Genomic DNA, 15,510 nt, shown 5'->3' with positions numbered 1-15,510 from the left:
TACATCTTGGTCTTCCTCACAATGCCCAATTGAAATATGCTTTGCGTGTAGTCTCACGATCTATATATATTGAATATGCTTTTTCTTAAAATATATCGAATCGTTATTACATACAGGATTTTCTATCCACGTACATAGTTGACCAGGAATTTTAGGGTTGATGATCGAAGACTGGAACAGGATTGCGAATTTTCAATACACTTCAGTATACTTGATAATTCGATACGATAATGATAGCAAATATGCCAAAGCTATTTTTTTCAAATTGGAGTATCTTGAGAATAACTATTTTTTAGTACCAAAGAAATTTGGGGAATCGTTACAATTTAGTATTTTACACACTGCATTATGGACATATGTTTTGCGAGTGGTACATCTTCATATATTTATCTAAGGAATCTGCGTTTCATTTTCAAGTTTCGCTTATCACAACGCTTTTGGACTTTAAGAGTTGAAAAATAACCACAAAATCATCACTGTCTTGAAATTTTAAAAACCTTATTCCAATTATGTCTCAGTGCTAAACTTAGCCTATTCAAATAATGAACTATCCGTCAAATGAAATCATATTGAAAATAACAAATAATTTTAAAAGTAAACAATTAAGTTCCTTACCCTTTCAAAAACCGGCAGGGAAATTTTTGAATATTTTAAACACTTATGGACACAATACTCGACAACACGTGACACAACAATGTTTTCACCCTCCTTATTACCCGCTTGAAGAATGCAAGCACCCAATCGACTCGTTAATATTATAAATAACAAGAATAAGAAAATGCTTCCGAGGCTCTATCGCCGGATATTTGGCTTTAAATTGAAAATTATCAACACGTCTCACCAACGAAGGTCTCACAACTGCTGGCAACACAAACAAACAAACACAACAATTGCTTCGTGTGATTTTTCGGCACCTATGAAGTCATCGAGGCTTCATCGGCAGTGGCTTAGGGGTAAGGGAGACTTTGATGCGCTTTGAAATTCGTTATATTTATCATTGAATAGGTTGCGAAGGAAAACTCAGATTTGCATGTTGTTTTCTTTGATGAAATCAAAAAAATTCACGTAAGTTCACCATTCATGTTAATTAATACTAAGCCTCCCATAAAAAAGGCTGGAATTAGCAACTATCAACTGATTCTAATGAACCTTACCAAGGGTATCGTTGAATATAATTTTAATGCTTGTCACTCGTGAGGTGATTCTTACTTTCAACAGCATGACAACTGAGGGATGTTCGACTGAGAAACTTCTTCCTGCGAGAGTAAAATCCTTGAAAGGATAGAAACCCCAACCGGAACCCTCTTTTTCCCAGTCAATTAAAATGTCCTCTTCTTTAACGTCAATAGTAGAACCTGGAATAACAAGAATAGATATTAGGAAGAGAGAATCACAATTATGAGTACCAATTAGTCATTCTGTCCTCTGAACCACCAATTTTAGTGGTGCTATGCGGCAACCGACTACATAGAAGGTAGAAAGTGCTCCCCATATTACCTGAATACGACAGATGCATGATTTATGTGAAAACAGGTATTCATGAAAGGGTATGCTTTACGGAACATTACTTGGATGTCTTTTAGTTTTCTAAATAATATAATGCTCACTGGATGGCATTTATGAATATAATAAGCACTATAACAACAACCTCTTAATGAGCTCAACTGAAATGATGAAAAGATGTACTTACGCTGTCATGATTGCTTGTACCGAGCTTATTTTCACTGACACCCATAAATATTTATACCCATAATCGCCTCCTTTTGAACTTCATGGCCAGCGTCAACAAATTTTATACAAGGGCGAAGCGATGAAGCTAATGACTGTGACACAGCGAGACCTTGCCAAGAGCCTCAAATTTCTCGTACATTCCCGTAGCATGCGCCGATTCACAGGAGGATGGAGATAAATTACGACACACTCGCTTTCAGGTCTAAAACTCAACTGCCTTTGTAATGCCCTGTTTATTGTGCCACAAGCCTTAAGGGCACGAAAATTTTTGAAAATGTGCTTTTTTATGAAACACTACTATCCTACCAAATCTGAACGATATCGGCGAAAGACACTTCGTTTATGTTCCTTGTTAGAGAATCATTGCGACGAGAGGCCGGGCGCCCATTACATTCCTTATTTTTCCCCGTGGTTTGATCGTAATCAGTATTTATTCTCGTAAACAGCCAATTTCCTTATATTGATCCTACAATTGGCATAATAATTTTTAGGGTTGTTTACAAAGGGAAATAAGTAATGCATCCTAATTTTGGTGGTCATCAAAAAAAAAACTGGCGACTCGATAAAACACTACGGTAACCCTTCTTTATGATTGTACTTACGTTGATAATATCCCGTTGGCAATGTATATAAAAATAATGTATTTAGCTCCATTCTGTGCATCAACAACCACTTATTCCTCTTATTTTTGTCCTTACGAACACAAGCAAAAAACCTTCTCCGGCGAGTAAGTGGAGGTACTAGACGACGGGGCACTTTATATGGTTTTACGGGATTCATGATTTATATGCTTTTCACACGTTTTTCTATTTAAGATCCATGCTGCAATAAACTTACTGCATTAAGCAGACGATTTAGGTTTGCAACGTAGATCACAATGTACAATCAACTCATATTAATTTAATCTTTCCAATTCCCCCCAAACAATCACCTTTATTTTACAACGCCTGGTCAACCCAATATATTCTCAATCAGAAATTTGACGTTAAAACAGCAATTATATTCGCCCAATTTTCGTTTCGGCCCCTGCATGGGCAGTTTTTCTATCCACTTCCTCAGTCTATCATCAGTGAATACCGTGCCGTGATGTAACGCGCGCACGCTACGTCACGTGTTTTCAAGCAGTCGATGAAGATTATTTTTTAAATATTCATAGCTCAGCTAGAAAACATTATTCATTGGCATTTAAAGGGGCATTACGGGCAGATATTCCCTGCTTGTGGACATTGGATTTGCGCATTTTAAAGAAAATGTTTAATATTATGCGGCAGAATAATGTCATTCAATTATCAGAGTTTTGGAGAGTAATTACAAATTTCAATTTTTTTTATTTAGTGACAATATAAAGTATAATGTAAAATTGAAAAACATGGTGACTGAAACAACTGAAACCTTACCATCTGCCTGATTTTGTTTACGTTTTTAGCGAAATATTTTTGAGATAGTGGGAAGTAACATAATAGGTATTCGTAGAGAGTCATTTTTCCAGTATAATTTTCCCTTCAGATTTTAATCGGTCACCTCGGCCGTTAGAATAATCTTTTCCCATGACCTCCGCGTATTTAACAATTAATAGGCCAAATTTGACCGGAGTTTGCAAATGATGCAACTGTCGATCTTACCGAAATTTTAACACTCGGAGGTAATGTATACTACAGCGGAAAATATTATTGTATTTGGAAAAATATCAAGTGTGGAATTTCACTATTAGCTAGTAATTATTTGGCTTTTTTGAGACACTCCCAGGCAAAAAGTATGCCCTAGTGATCTTTTATAATAAATAAATCCGAGGATTCAAATGATATATATTCTTTTACTGACAAGGTTAACTTACCGTTTTCCAGGTTTATTTTAACTCCTTGCAATGGAAATTGCCATATTGGCGTTCGTGTTTGAAGGACGACATTCAGATAATAATTGATTGTAATGCCACTCTTAAATTCAATTGTTAATGCTGGAGTCAATGACTGATTATTTTCAGTCAATGTAACAACATAAGAAATGCCCGATCCATTAATTACTGCAGCTTGTAAAAAATCTGTGAATGGAAAATGATAATGATGAAGCAATTGAGTTCCTTGGTGACGGTGAATATCTATTCAATATATTTCGTTAAAATTTTCAGCAATGAATATACACCTTCTGAAAGCAATGTATTGTGGTTCTTCTCATTATTCAGTTATCTAATCCTACTTACTAAGCATTTAAAGTTACTATCGTTCACTTTTAAAGATACTATGAAAAATCATAATTATTGATGGTTGACATTTCGGAAACAGTTTTAATATTTTGCTTCTTGGAAAATGTCCTTTATTTCAAATTTTTGTATTTTCAAATAGGAATGGCCAACCTTGAAAATCCCAGAATAATCTTATGAGTTTTTCTGATAGTATGTACTACATTCCTTCGATACATCTAGTATGAAAAAAGAGCTGATGCATTTTGTGATACAGGTGAGGGTTGTTCCATGAGACCAGAAATTTGGGAAAAAATACCCTTAAAGGAGCAGATTTCTAGTAAAATGGAAAATCACCTTTCTTTGATTCCAAATTCCAATAGTCTTATTTTATCAAGCTCTTCACAGTAAATTTTAAATAAACTTCTTTGCCGATATTTTGGGTGCAAAAATAATTAAAATGCACCATTCGATACTGGGAGAGATTCTTGTGATGAACTAAACGGAAGAGGTCACTCACACAAAGTCCACATCAATTGCACTTCAACACCTTCGACTGAAGTCGGTTTTTCCGGCCTCAAGGTCAATAAAGTGCCCATTGAATATCTTCGGCTTGCATTCGCTTCTTTCCCCATGCTTATGAAATAATGAACCATCCTTTCCTCCTTTGGATCTGCTATGATAAGATTCACTTGAAAGTTTTTCAACAGATCGGCAACTGAAAATGATTGGCATAAGAGTAATTAACTTTAATTTGTGTACTCGAAAGAAAAGTCAAATCGCACTTAGAGCTTTATATTTTTTCAGCAAAACCTTTTTTAAAAAGGTCTTTATACCAAAATTACTATCTAATACTTTAGCAATGATCCAATATGATTAAAATTAAATGTTGATTATCATAAGTAGTGCAATATAACGTAATGTAAAGGATCATATCAGATTCACAGCACCGAACTCAATATGTTCACCACAACGTATCACCGTGAGGAATGGATTAAGGGCTTAAAGGGAGCCCTTCAGGGATACAACACACCGGGGCCGGGCACCAAGCCAGATACTTATACGCCTGATCACCCGAGGAGGGGCTGGAGAGGAAGGAAAAAGGAAAGAGGCGCCGCCGCGATAGGAGCCCTTCGACGCCTCTGGGGTAGGATAGGTTTGGAAGGGATTTGGACGGGGAAAAACACCTCAACGCTATGGAAGCGAAGAGGGCAAACTAAATAGCGAAACCAGACAAAGCGATATTCTAGCGATTTTGGAGGATTATTCTATGAGGAAGAAAAATCCATCGATCAAATCTCTAGATCACCGTGAGGAATGCAAATTTATGAGATATTGTTTGACCAAATTGGGGCTTTTTAATTGATTATTGGGATTATTTTTATAATGACCGCGTTCAAAGTGTTTTTATGAGACGCAACGTGTAGTGAACTGTCGGTCTTTCAGAGGGTAAATGAGGGCTTTTGGTCGAGGCCGAAGAATTGTGCTGAAATACATGGGGCTTTTAGGAATTCATATAGCACAATTTTAAATACGCATACTGTATGGGCCTATACAGAATTATGTTTCTTCTATTTTTTAAAAGATTACTTTCCCTTTTCCTAATTTCCTAATTCCTTTCTCCTTTTTTCCCGCCTGACTTGGTATTCGTTTCTTTTTTCCTCTTCGCCTATAGATGGCTCTAGAAGCCCAAGAAGCACAGATTTCCGTCATGCTTTGCACCAGCGTATCTGTTCGCCTGTATCAAGGTGAAGAGAAAGGTTTTGTTTTATATCTCGACGAAGCTCGGGCGAGGAACTACATGTTGACGGTAAGACTGACAACGCAAGGGGTGCAGAGTTTGGCGAAGGCCAAGGTAAGGCGGGATTCCCTTCCTTATTTTCTTTTCCACCCTTTCATGTCTTCCTTTATATTTTCATGCCTTTTTAATACATCAATATTTTGTTTCCTGTCCCTCATTCTTCCTTTTCCCTATTATTTTATTTCGTTGTAAATGTAAGGCTTAGTTCCGGCCCTGCATTACTTGTATTTAGGGCGGGACGCAACGGCCCCATGACGCGACACTTACAGTAGTCGCATGTTTTTGCAGGCTTCAAAAATAAGAGTGCCTACTTTTAAAAATAGACATCCTTATGTATTGAGGAAAAAGGGTATTCCTAGATTTCCTTTACCTATTTTTTTAGCATTTTATCGCGTTGCATATAGACTTCCACTGTCATGAACTGCACCAGAGTGCCTCCAACTTTCAAATTAGAAAAATCATTACATTCAACTGCAGGAAACAATTTATCGACTACTCAAGCAATTTCGATGTGGCAATACATTACAGTAGTGGATACAGAAAAAACTCAAGGGGGGGAGTGCGCAAATGATATCTTGAGTTAATTTACTTTTATTCCAATTATAAAAAATAAAGTCTTATGCTGAGTTAAGACAATTTTAATAAAATTTATTACACACATGTAAGAGAGAATTCCATCTTATGATATATAACGTTTTATAATTGTGGTTCTGCAATGTTTGGCAATACTGGCGGCCCGCAATGGCAGGGGGCGCGCGCCTCCTGCGCCCCCAATCTGTATCCGCCACTAATACAATATGTTGGGGGTAAGTTCTATTCGTTTGATTAGAATTGTAGAGTAGTGAGTAGCCAAAATAGCTTGGGAAGGAAAATTATTAGACGTAAAAAGAAAAGGACGCCCACGCCTGAATTGACAAGGAGGGTGGCAGCAAACCTGTCTACTTTGATGGTTCAGAGCAAAGGTCTTTAACCCACGGTCCCCTGGCCGCATGCGATCACCCGGCCAATTTCTTGCGTCCCCAAGAGGCTAAAGAAAATATTCTATTGCGCCACACAATATAAACTATGCATTGGCAAACTCGTACAAAATAAACAATGTCAAAAATCGCATTAATCGATTGAACTTTCAATTTTCTCTTGAAATTAATATGAAATTACTTAGAACACTTTGAAAGAAATGTATTTTTTATTTGAATTATGTAATTTTAAGGTGACGTGGTGCATTAAGGCCCTCCGGACGATATGAAAGCAATTTTTGGCCCTTGAATGAAAGAAATTGAAGACCCCTGGTTTAGAAGTTGGAGGAAGAAGGTCATCAAGAAGAAAGAAGATGATGTATATCGGTTATTTACATAATATGATCTAAAATTCAAGAGTAGCAAGATATGTGGATTTTATGCACAATTTGTGCATTGCGGGTGACTCCGTAAAAGTTATCACCGCGGCTAGTCCCGGTATACCTAAATTAAGTAGCAAGATACTTGACTTCTCTGTAACCTTAACATTAGGGAAAGCGAAAAACTTAAATTAGGAAGATATGCAGATTTAGAAAAGCATTTAATAAAAAGTAGTATAGGAATATAAATATTATCCAGTGCACGATCAAATTTTACTTTGCATAAAATAATGGTATACTATTTCAACGCGACATTTCTTATTGAATGTAAGTATCTCAAATGAAGGGGCTACTTACCTTCCGCTTTAAAATCTTCAGCGTTTTTTTCCGTAGTGCAGTCCCATAGAGCTGACTCGCTGCTGTTTCCGGATTGATAACGATTCAACCATAACATACCATAGCCTGAAGATGAGACACAACGTTAAAATTTGAAAAATGATAATATGCCTATAATAAAGTATAACATAAATATTGGAAAAAACATTACTGCGATAAAATGTCATCTGCCTTTTTGCAAATATTATTATAATATATATTATTTTATATGTATTATTCATAAATTTTATATATATTATTTGCAATATTATTATGCGTTACTATAGATTTCAGATAAAATTGCATTAAATTGCCTTCATTCGACCTGGAACCATTTGACTGCCCCCATTAAAAGCCTTGATGCCTAAATTCAGGTAGCTGTACTTTGGATTACATTAATTTTTTTATAGTAGCATTCGTTATTACAAGTGAATACATCTCTTATCCAATAATGACCCCAAAAAGGACCAAGTCTCACATATTAAGGAATTTAATTGCAGTGGTATAGTGCCATAATTAATTTATCTTTCTCTGTTTCGAATTTACTGTTCATATGCCGTGAGTGTACATATGCGCCTGTTTGCTAACAACTATCGCGCTTCGCCGTGTCAAGCGCTCTCTTTTTGCTAGCATTGAGTTGAACACCAATAGGGTAGTTCCCTTCATCAAAATAAACGAAAGGCATTGATTGCGATCGTTACCCACCATTAGTGTATTCATAATATACAAAGTATTTGGTTTTAGAAACCCCAGTTTGGACGAATATTAATGGTCAATTTAACCTCAATTGAAAAAGACCACATTGGCGCCCATGCGATGCCACTCCACGTGACGTCACTGGAACTTGGATGCTATACTAGGAAATTGGAGTTTTACATCGTTTGAGATTACCAATTCATGCATGAGGCACAGAGCTCAAGGAAACATCTCTTAATATTCACCTATTAAAATTTCCAGTAGTTGGAAAGTCTCCTTCGTTTGATAGGGTATTAATAACCCTCATTTAAGCCAAGCGCTCTGCTAGCAGGGTACTCTACGCTACTACCGTGCTCGGCAGCAATCAGCCTGCATCGTAGCGGCGTTCATAGCCTCCCAGATGGTCTCACACAGCAGCTGCCAGACGTCACGCGGGATTTTCCCAGCATGCACACCTAGCCGTCTCGATTTCGCGCGCTTGAAATTTTTCACTTTTCATTTCATCGTGAATAATAGATATCGTCATTCAAAAATTTAAAAGCGTGAAATACGTACTCCAAGAGTACTAATCTGTTGATTTAGGCAATTAAAAAATTGGAAATAAACCTTTTGTAAAATTTACGTGCAATGAATAACATATAAATGTAAATTATCCACAAATAAAATTAATGTTGCATACCCTGCTTTATGAATCCTAATGGTTCTAATATTTTCCAATAGTAACTGTAGTTTCCAAAAATACACATTGAAATACTTTCTCTTCCAGATGCAAAATATGGAAGCAATGACAAATTTTTCCCTCTCAAAATGTGAGGGGGACCATGCATCCCGTCATGAACAGTGACTGATGCCATGCTAATCTTCTTTACTGCATTCAGATCTGTAAATAAAAAAATCCAATGAATGTTAGCCGTAGCCATATTGTCCAGAAATATTTCATTCAAATAAAAGTCCCAGATAAAAAAAGGGAAACATAATTTCCAGTGCTTAACTTCACTATTACTTACCCTTAAAATATGCTGAATCACATATTGCAACAGATTTTATACGCATTTGTTATTAATTTAGGATATTAAGGAGAGAGCTTAGTAGTTAGTAGTACAAGCGGATAAACTCAGGGATATCGCTTTGTTTATTAGATATCGTAAGAAGGTTTTTAAATTGGAGGATATTTTATACTGTTGAACTTCCAACTCAAAGCAATAGCCCTTTTAAAGTTGTATGACGAATCCTTATCTTATCAAAATGGAATGATGATACGTCCTTTTTGATGGGATCCGAGAAATTGCGCTTACTGAAATTGGAATGACTTCCATATCGCTCTAGTTTCTTATTCAGAGGAAATCATGAAAATTACCACTTATTTGCTAGCTTCATCCTCGTCTTATATATTCGGTTTGAAATGTTTTTAATTGGGCATAATATCACGGTTGAAGCTCAATATTCATATTTACATTTCGCTAATTTCACTTTCAAAATATCCATACTCTAAACATCCGACAAATTTATTTCATGATTGCAAAGTTTTTGATTTTCTACATTAAGAAATCGAAATACTTCAGCTACAAATATACAGCCTATAATGTATATTTCTTGCGTCAAATTATCAAGTGAGGTTCCAGAATGAATGAGAGCTTCCGATTTTCCGATGTTAATGCGGTCCAATACTCAAAATAAATATAATCCAAACCCAACAAGGTCCGAAATCATGTATGCTAAGTGGATTTTGTACAAGAACTGAACAGAAATAAAGATGTCAAGTATAAAAAGACATTGCCAAAGTTTTCGACTTTCCACCTTAAGACACCTTAATACCAAGAATAACTTTTTTTTTCATTACCTTTTTAGAAAATTTTACATGATGCATACATATTACGGTTAAACAACCAAGTAAGGTGTGATGTCGTATAATAAAGTGAAAAATCATTAAAATATATCCTGTCTTTTTAAGAAATAAAATGCAATTTTACCCCTTATGTCAAATCCTAGACAAAGTATATGGTTAACGGATATGAAAAACAACCTTTGTTGCCAGGCACAAACAACGGTTTTTTTAATACATTTTTACTAGCATGAAAGATTTTTCCATTTTCATTCGAGAATCAATGACAACCAATATTTCCTTCTTTCGCATAAGTATCCGGCTCCCTGCATTTCTATAAGAAGAGGTTTCCCCTCAATCAACGTCAAAATTTGAATACAAGCAAAAATGATTTCATTGCTTTTATCACTGTCCTAAGAGTTACCTAATAACGCCAAATTTAAGATAGGTATTTGGTGCTAGTAACACGGGCTGCGGCTCACATCATCACACTTAATTCCTTCAAATGTAAACGACTCACCTTGTCCGTTGATAGTCAATAGAGCAGCCACCGCATAAACGCACGCCAAGACACACCTGGTCATGATATGATCGAAGAAATTCATTCTTGGTCCGTGTTTAGTTAATATGTTTCTCAGCTCGCAGATTTCTTGAACTCAAGTCAATACAGCTTCTTCCTTTGGACAATTCACGCCCGTGAATGAGCCAATATTCAATCTACTTACGCCTATATATTGATAATGAACTGCATCCGTCTTAACTTTCCTGGCACATTTTAGCGATAACGATAAGCGATAGCGATAGCGATAAGTTAGTTTCGAGCTCTAAAGGCTATTTCCTTCCATGTGCCCAAACATAATCAAGCCGCTTATTTTATATATTTCAAAATCATCACACAACACAGTAGTTGCTGTTAATCAACTAATGAAGTTTAAACTTTCAAACTTTTTCGAAATCGAAAGCCAATTGTTTATATTCTTTAAAAAAATCAATAAAGTTTTCGGTAGTCTACGGCTAAATACGAATTTGAGGATTTTTCTATTACAAATGCAACAATTGGTTTTCAATCTTTTTCAATTTCTAGTTAATAACTCGTCAACCATATTTGAAAGCGTTCTTGCTTTGAGGTGGAAGTTCAGCGGTACATAATAACTTATAATCCTTCTTTGTGCGGAACATTTATAAAAGACTTTTCTTAAACGATATCCCTTAGTTTCTCCGCTTGCATCACTAACTAATTTGCCTTTCTTGTTGTTATTTAAGTATTCTACCAATTAAGATAGGTTCAACAGATTCAGGCTTAAATTGGTGGAAGTTAGACATCCCAGGTAAAAGTATTTGGTCTGTAACTGAGCTGGAACAGGTCTGGAACCGGGGTGGAGCTAAAGGTCTGCAGCTGGTCTGGAACTGGGAAGAAATTGAAACATTACTCCAGACCAGTTTGGTCTGCAACTGGTCTGGACAACGGGTGGGTAAACTGGTCTGGATCCAGGTATAGCTTGGTCTGTAACTGGTCTGTTCTCAGGGAGACTATGTGGTCTGAAACTAATCTGTTCTAGTGACTAGTTGGTTTATACTACTTAAACTGAGACTCAGGATAACTAAAAGACCAGTCAATCTCATTGAACTGACTGGTTCAGTTCAGCTAGTAAGGAAAAGGGAACAGCCTAAAGAAATAAATCTGAGAAGCATACGCAAGGCATTTCCCAGCCAGCCAAATATGACGGAGATAAAGGCATACTGGATAGCAGTAATCTTCAATTGTTACAATAGCATTCTTACATAATTTAATACATTGTAAATTTTGATGATACATCTCTATGGATGTCTTCAGCTGTAAGGGGCAAGAAAGTTAAGTAATTCTTACAACAATCAAAAGCTCAGAGTTGATGTATCTCCAGATTATGCCAGTATGAGTGCAAATGAAATTCAGAATTTAACAAATGTCAACCCGATCGTAAGATATTCATTTTTCTCACACATGGCAACTGCATTTCAGCTGTGAACTCCCATAAAAGTTCTAAGTTGATAAAACATGTTAGCATATGACTTTTGACAAACCATCAATAACATATCCCTTGCAACAGGAAATTTTGGATTCGTATGGAGGTGGATGATTTTCTATGCAATAAAATAAATCCATACAGGCACTTTAACATTTATTGATGTACTCAAAACATTCTCCAGTATTAGTAACACAGTTAACATGTATTGTAGTAGAGAAAACGTCTAGTGTCCATCGCCATCAATCCTGGAAAATGAGAATTGTAAAATTTAATAACCAGCTAAGTAATAAGTACTTAAAGTAACTTAAAATTGTTCCACATATTCTCTAATGTGGTTATTCAATTTCAAGAAAAACCCTTCATGCACGAATGCATTTATCGTGAGACTAATATTACTTTTTTGCCATGAGAAACTGTTAAAAAACGGTTCCTAACGCGAGAACAGTAATTTGAAATATTTCAACTTAATCGATCTGAATGAATAGTATTTTTAATATACAAGTTAAGCCAAAGATCAACCTAAATTGTAACCACAGTGAGAGCGTAGTAATAAATAATCTTATATAACTATTGGGTTGAAAGAAGTAGTTCATTAATTGCATTTGTCCTAAAAATTGTTGATGCTTAAGTTCGTTGATTTACTCTCGATTGTAAAAATATGTTCCATGTACTTACATTAAAATAGTCAGCGCAGCAGAGATGGGTTGATGCTGACCAAGGCATCTTCTTTAAATCTCTACGTGCTACAAGGAGCCACTTTTTCCGCAAACCCGGTAAATAAAAACTTTATCCGGCGTTGATTTCATTGTGATAGTAGTATGCAATTGGCACGAGACAGTATTTTTTTCGATTCCTTTTTGGAAGTTTTCACTTTGAAAAACGTTATATTTTCCTCATCCATACGTTCTTAAACATACAGTTACTTGTAAAATACGGTTTTAAGGCACAGATTAATTCACAAAGTCGGAAACTACTGTATCTACGAATGTAAACATGTAAACATTCCAGTGCCAATGGCTGTTAGGTCACGTGGTATAGAAGATGGCCGCCGGTTGTTTTGGCGCAAGTTTCAAAATACGATTTTTAATACGTTATATAATGGGAAAAAATTGTAACTCAAATTTTTAATCCGCAAAATATGTATTGACCGCAGTTACTACATTCTTTTACATAATTAAATTCCTCTGGAGTAGGTGCACCTGCTTCTTATAGGTGCAAGGTGTACCTTCACGAAGGTACCTGAGGGACTTTTCAGATATTTTCCTCTTTAACAAATGCTTTAATTTTAATGGGTTACTGAAATGATGCATTACGTTCACCGTATTACCATTTTATACACGGTGTTCTGAATTGAGATTCATTTGCATTTGAGGGGGCAAATAGATACTTAAGTGTATTATTTTATGCTTCCATAGCCCAAATAAAGTGTGTAAGCGCTACTAGCTGGAAGATATTAAATTTTTCTTACAATCAGCTCATTAACTGCACCCCTTCCCTACAGAAATGCAATGCAATTTTTTGAAAGAAGTAGGTATGTTAGTATGAAACATGTAAGTGTAGATGTTTGGTGAGTGAAGGAGATCTAAGGAAAGGTAGTGCCACGGAAGAATTAGCTTCTTCCATTGTAGTGCTAACCTTGCCTTACCCTCCCTGGAATGTGGAGCATGGGTTGATGGAGGGTTAACTACACACCATGGAGGGTACTACCCTTCATTTACCCTATGTCTACCCACCATGGAGGAGTTCATTTTTATTACAGTGGAAGTTGCGGGCAAAAAGTTTTGCCTGAAATTGGGAAATACATTGGAATTAGAATAAACCATTGCAAATTATTTTATTGACTGCTTAACTTTCTAAAACCCTATTTGATATTTCAACCTTCATTGCTTGTGCAATCATTTAGAAGTAATATTTATTTTTACCTCGCGTATTCATTTTTTACTATCTTACCAAGCTTGCTTAAACGCTTAATTGAGACTATTGAGACTAATATCAGAAGTACTTCTGATATTAGTCTCAATTTATGATGCAGCCCTTTCAAATGCCATCCAAATAATGCAACTCTCCGCAAGCCATGATTGTGGGCAGTTGGTACCTTTGAACCCATGTGAAATTCATCTATGAAATAACAAATATAAAATTGTAACCCTTCTTGAAAAAAATTATTGGACATTAAAAATTGACCACTCCATAGCCCAGGATTCCTAATTCCATTAAGTATCAATGCCTGATATATATTATAATAATTTCACTGTTACAAATAAATTTAAGAGCAATTGCAGATGACCGAATAAAATATCATATCTCATGTCACATCAGAATGCAGACCAGTTGACTCACTTGGAATTTTTCCAGAATAGTTCCAGACCAGTTAAAACTCATAGAATATTTCAGCATAGTTAAAGAATAGATCTAGACTAGATGCAGACCATCGAATATTACAGTACAGTTACAGACCAGAACTCCAGACTAGTTACAGACCATTTCCCTTTGCCTCTCTGAAATCCAGACCAGTCAAGTTCTGTTACAGACCAGTTACAGAACAAAATTTAGCCTTTCAGACCAGTTACAGACCTGATCCAGATTAGTTACAGACCAAATATTTTTACCTGGGTATACTCCATCATCTATTAGTGCAGATAGTCTTTTTGGGATAAGTTAGTGCATCCACTTGTGATGTGCTGTAACGTCTCAGAGGCATTATCACATTTTCTGCATCCGTCATCCAATAAATTTGGGTGTTTAATTATATATTTTTCCTAATTTTTTGTTTACACTACCTGGTCTTGTATTGCGATCATAAATCCTTCTGTTTCTTCGGAAAAGTTGCCCATGCCTGTGCCAGCGTGCGATGCATCTTTATCGATTTAAGGGCCCCCCAGGGCATGAGTGTGTCTTCCGTGAAGGGATTTAGCTTTCAATATTGACATTTTACTGTCCATAGCAACAGTGGTTTCACTAATTTGCGAACTTTCGTCAAATATGTTTAACGGTGTGTATTTATTGTCTGCGCCGAAGATGGATCTCGGGAGATACGACGTAGATTTCTTGCTGAAAAAGTATTTCCGTAGCTGAGAAAGTTTTAAGTTGTGCTGACTCTTGATGTCTACGGTACCCCTTCCACCAAAAGACTATCTGCACTAATAGATGATGGAGTATATAAGCACACACCGAAAACCATCCTTGAAAACGATCACTGCAAGATTTATTATGACCGTTCAATTATTACCGATAAAACAGTCCATAGCAATAGACCTGATCTAGTAGTGCATGATAAAACTCTCCATGAAACGTACTTGATAGACATTGCCGTACCTAAATCGCATAATATCACGACAGCCTACATCAACAAAATGGAAAAGTATGAAGAACTTAAAGAAAGAGATTGAGGCAATCAGATAATGTACACATAATACCAATCATTATCTCTACCACAGGAGTAGTGCCTCATTCAATCCATCAATGTCTTCAAACTATTGGACTGCCGAAAAACTTGTATATTACAATACAAAAAGCAGCAATTTTAAACACTTGCCGGATTGTCAGAAAAATTTTGAACACAGAGTA

At 36.0% G+C, this 15,510-nt stretch overlaps 1 protein-coding gene and 1 long non-coding RNA gene across 2 annotated transcripts; both read right to left on the bottom strand.

Annotated features, from left to right (window-relative positions):
• Positions 1-1,140: 1,140 nt before the first annotated feature.
• On the bottom strand, positions 1,141-10,616 carry LOC124163832. The gene is made up of 6 exons (XM_046540934.1): positions 10,458-10,616; positions 8,795-8,995; positions 7,402-7,506; positions 4,428-4,625; positions 3,566-3,769; positions 1,141-1,355 (listed from the first exon to the last, which is right to left on the bottom strand). The coding sequence occupies exons 1-6, from the start codon at positions 10,540-10,542 to the stop codon at positions 1,141-1,143; spliced, it is 1,008 nt and encodes a 335-aa protein (XP_046396890.1). The 5' UTR covers positions 10,543-10,616.
• A 1,463-nt stretch (positions 10,617-12,079) lies between these two features.
• LOC124164032 lies at positions 12,080-13,039 on the bottom strand. Its single transcript, XR_006865936.1, has 2 exons — positions 12,619-13,039; positions 12,080-12,188 (listed from the first exon to the last, which is right to left on the bottom strand). It is a non-coding gene; the product is annotated as an uncharacterized LOC124164032 (long non-coding RNA).
• Between the last annotated feature and the right edge of the window lie 2,471 nt (positions 13,040-15,510).

Source organism: Ischnura elegans, chromosome 8 (assembly GCF_921293095.1).
Source record: "Ischnura elegans chromosome 8, ioIscEleg1.1, whole genome shotgun sequence".
Classification (NCBI taxonomy): domain Eukaryota; kingdom Metazoa; phylum Arthropoda; class Insecta; order Odonata; family Coenagrionidae; genus Ischnura; species Ischnura elegans.
This window is presented reverse-complemented; position numbering and strand designations above follow the sequence as displayed.

Excerpts from the sequence above, each read along its gene's own strand:
- LOC124163832 (XM_046540934.1), bottom strand. The coding sequence starts at position 10,542 with ATGAATTTCTTCGATCATATCATGACCAGGTGTGTCTTGGCGTGCGTT. Across the intron at positions 4,626-7,401 it reads TGAAGATTTTAAAGCGGAAG|TTGCCGATCTGTTGAAAAAC; the intron begins GTAAGTAGCCCC and ends AATCATTTTCAG. Across the intron at positions 1,356-3,565 it reads TAAAATAAACCTGGAAAACG|GTTCTACTATTGACGTTAAA; the intron begins GTAAGTTAACCT and ends TTGTTATTCCAG.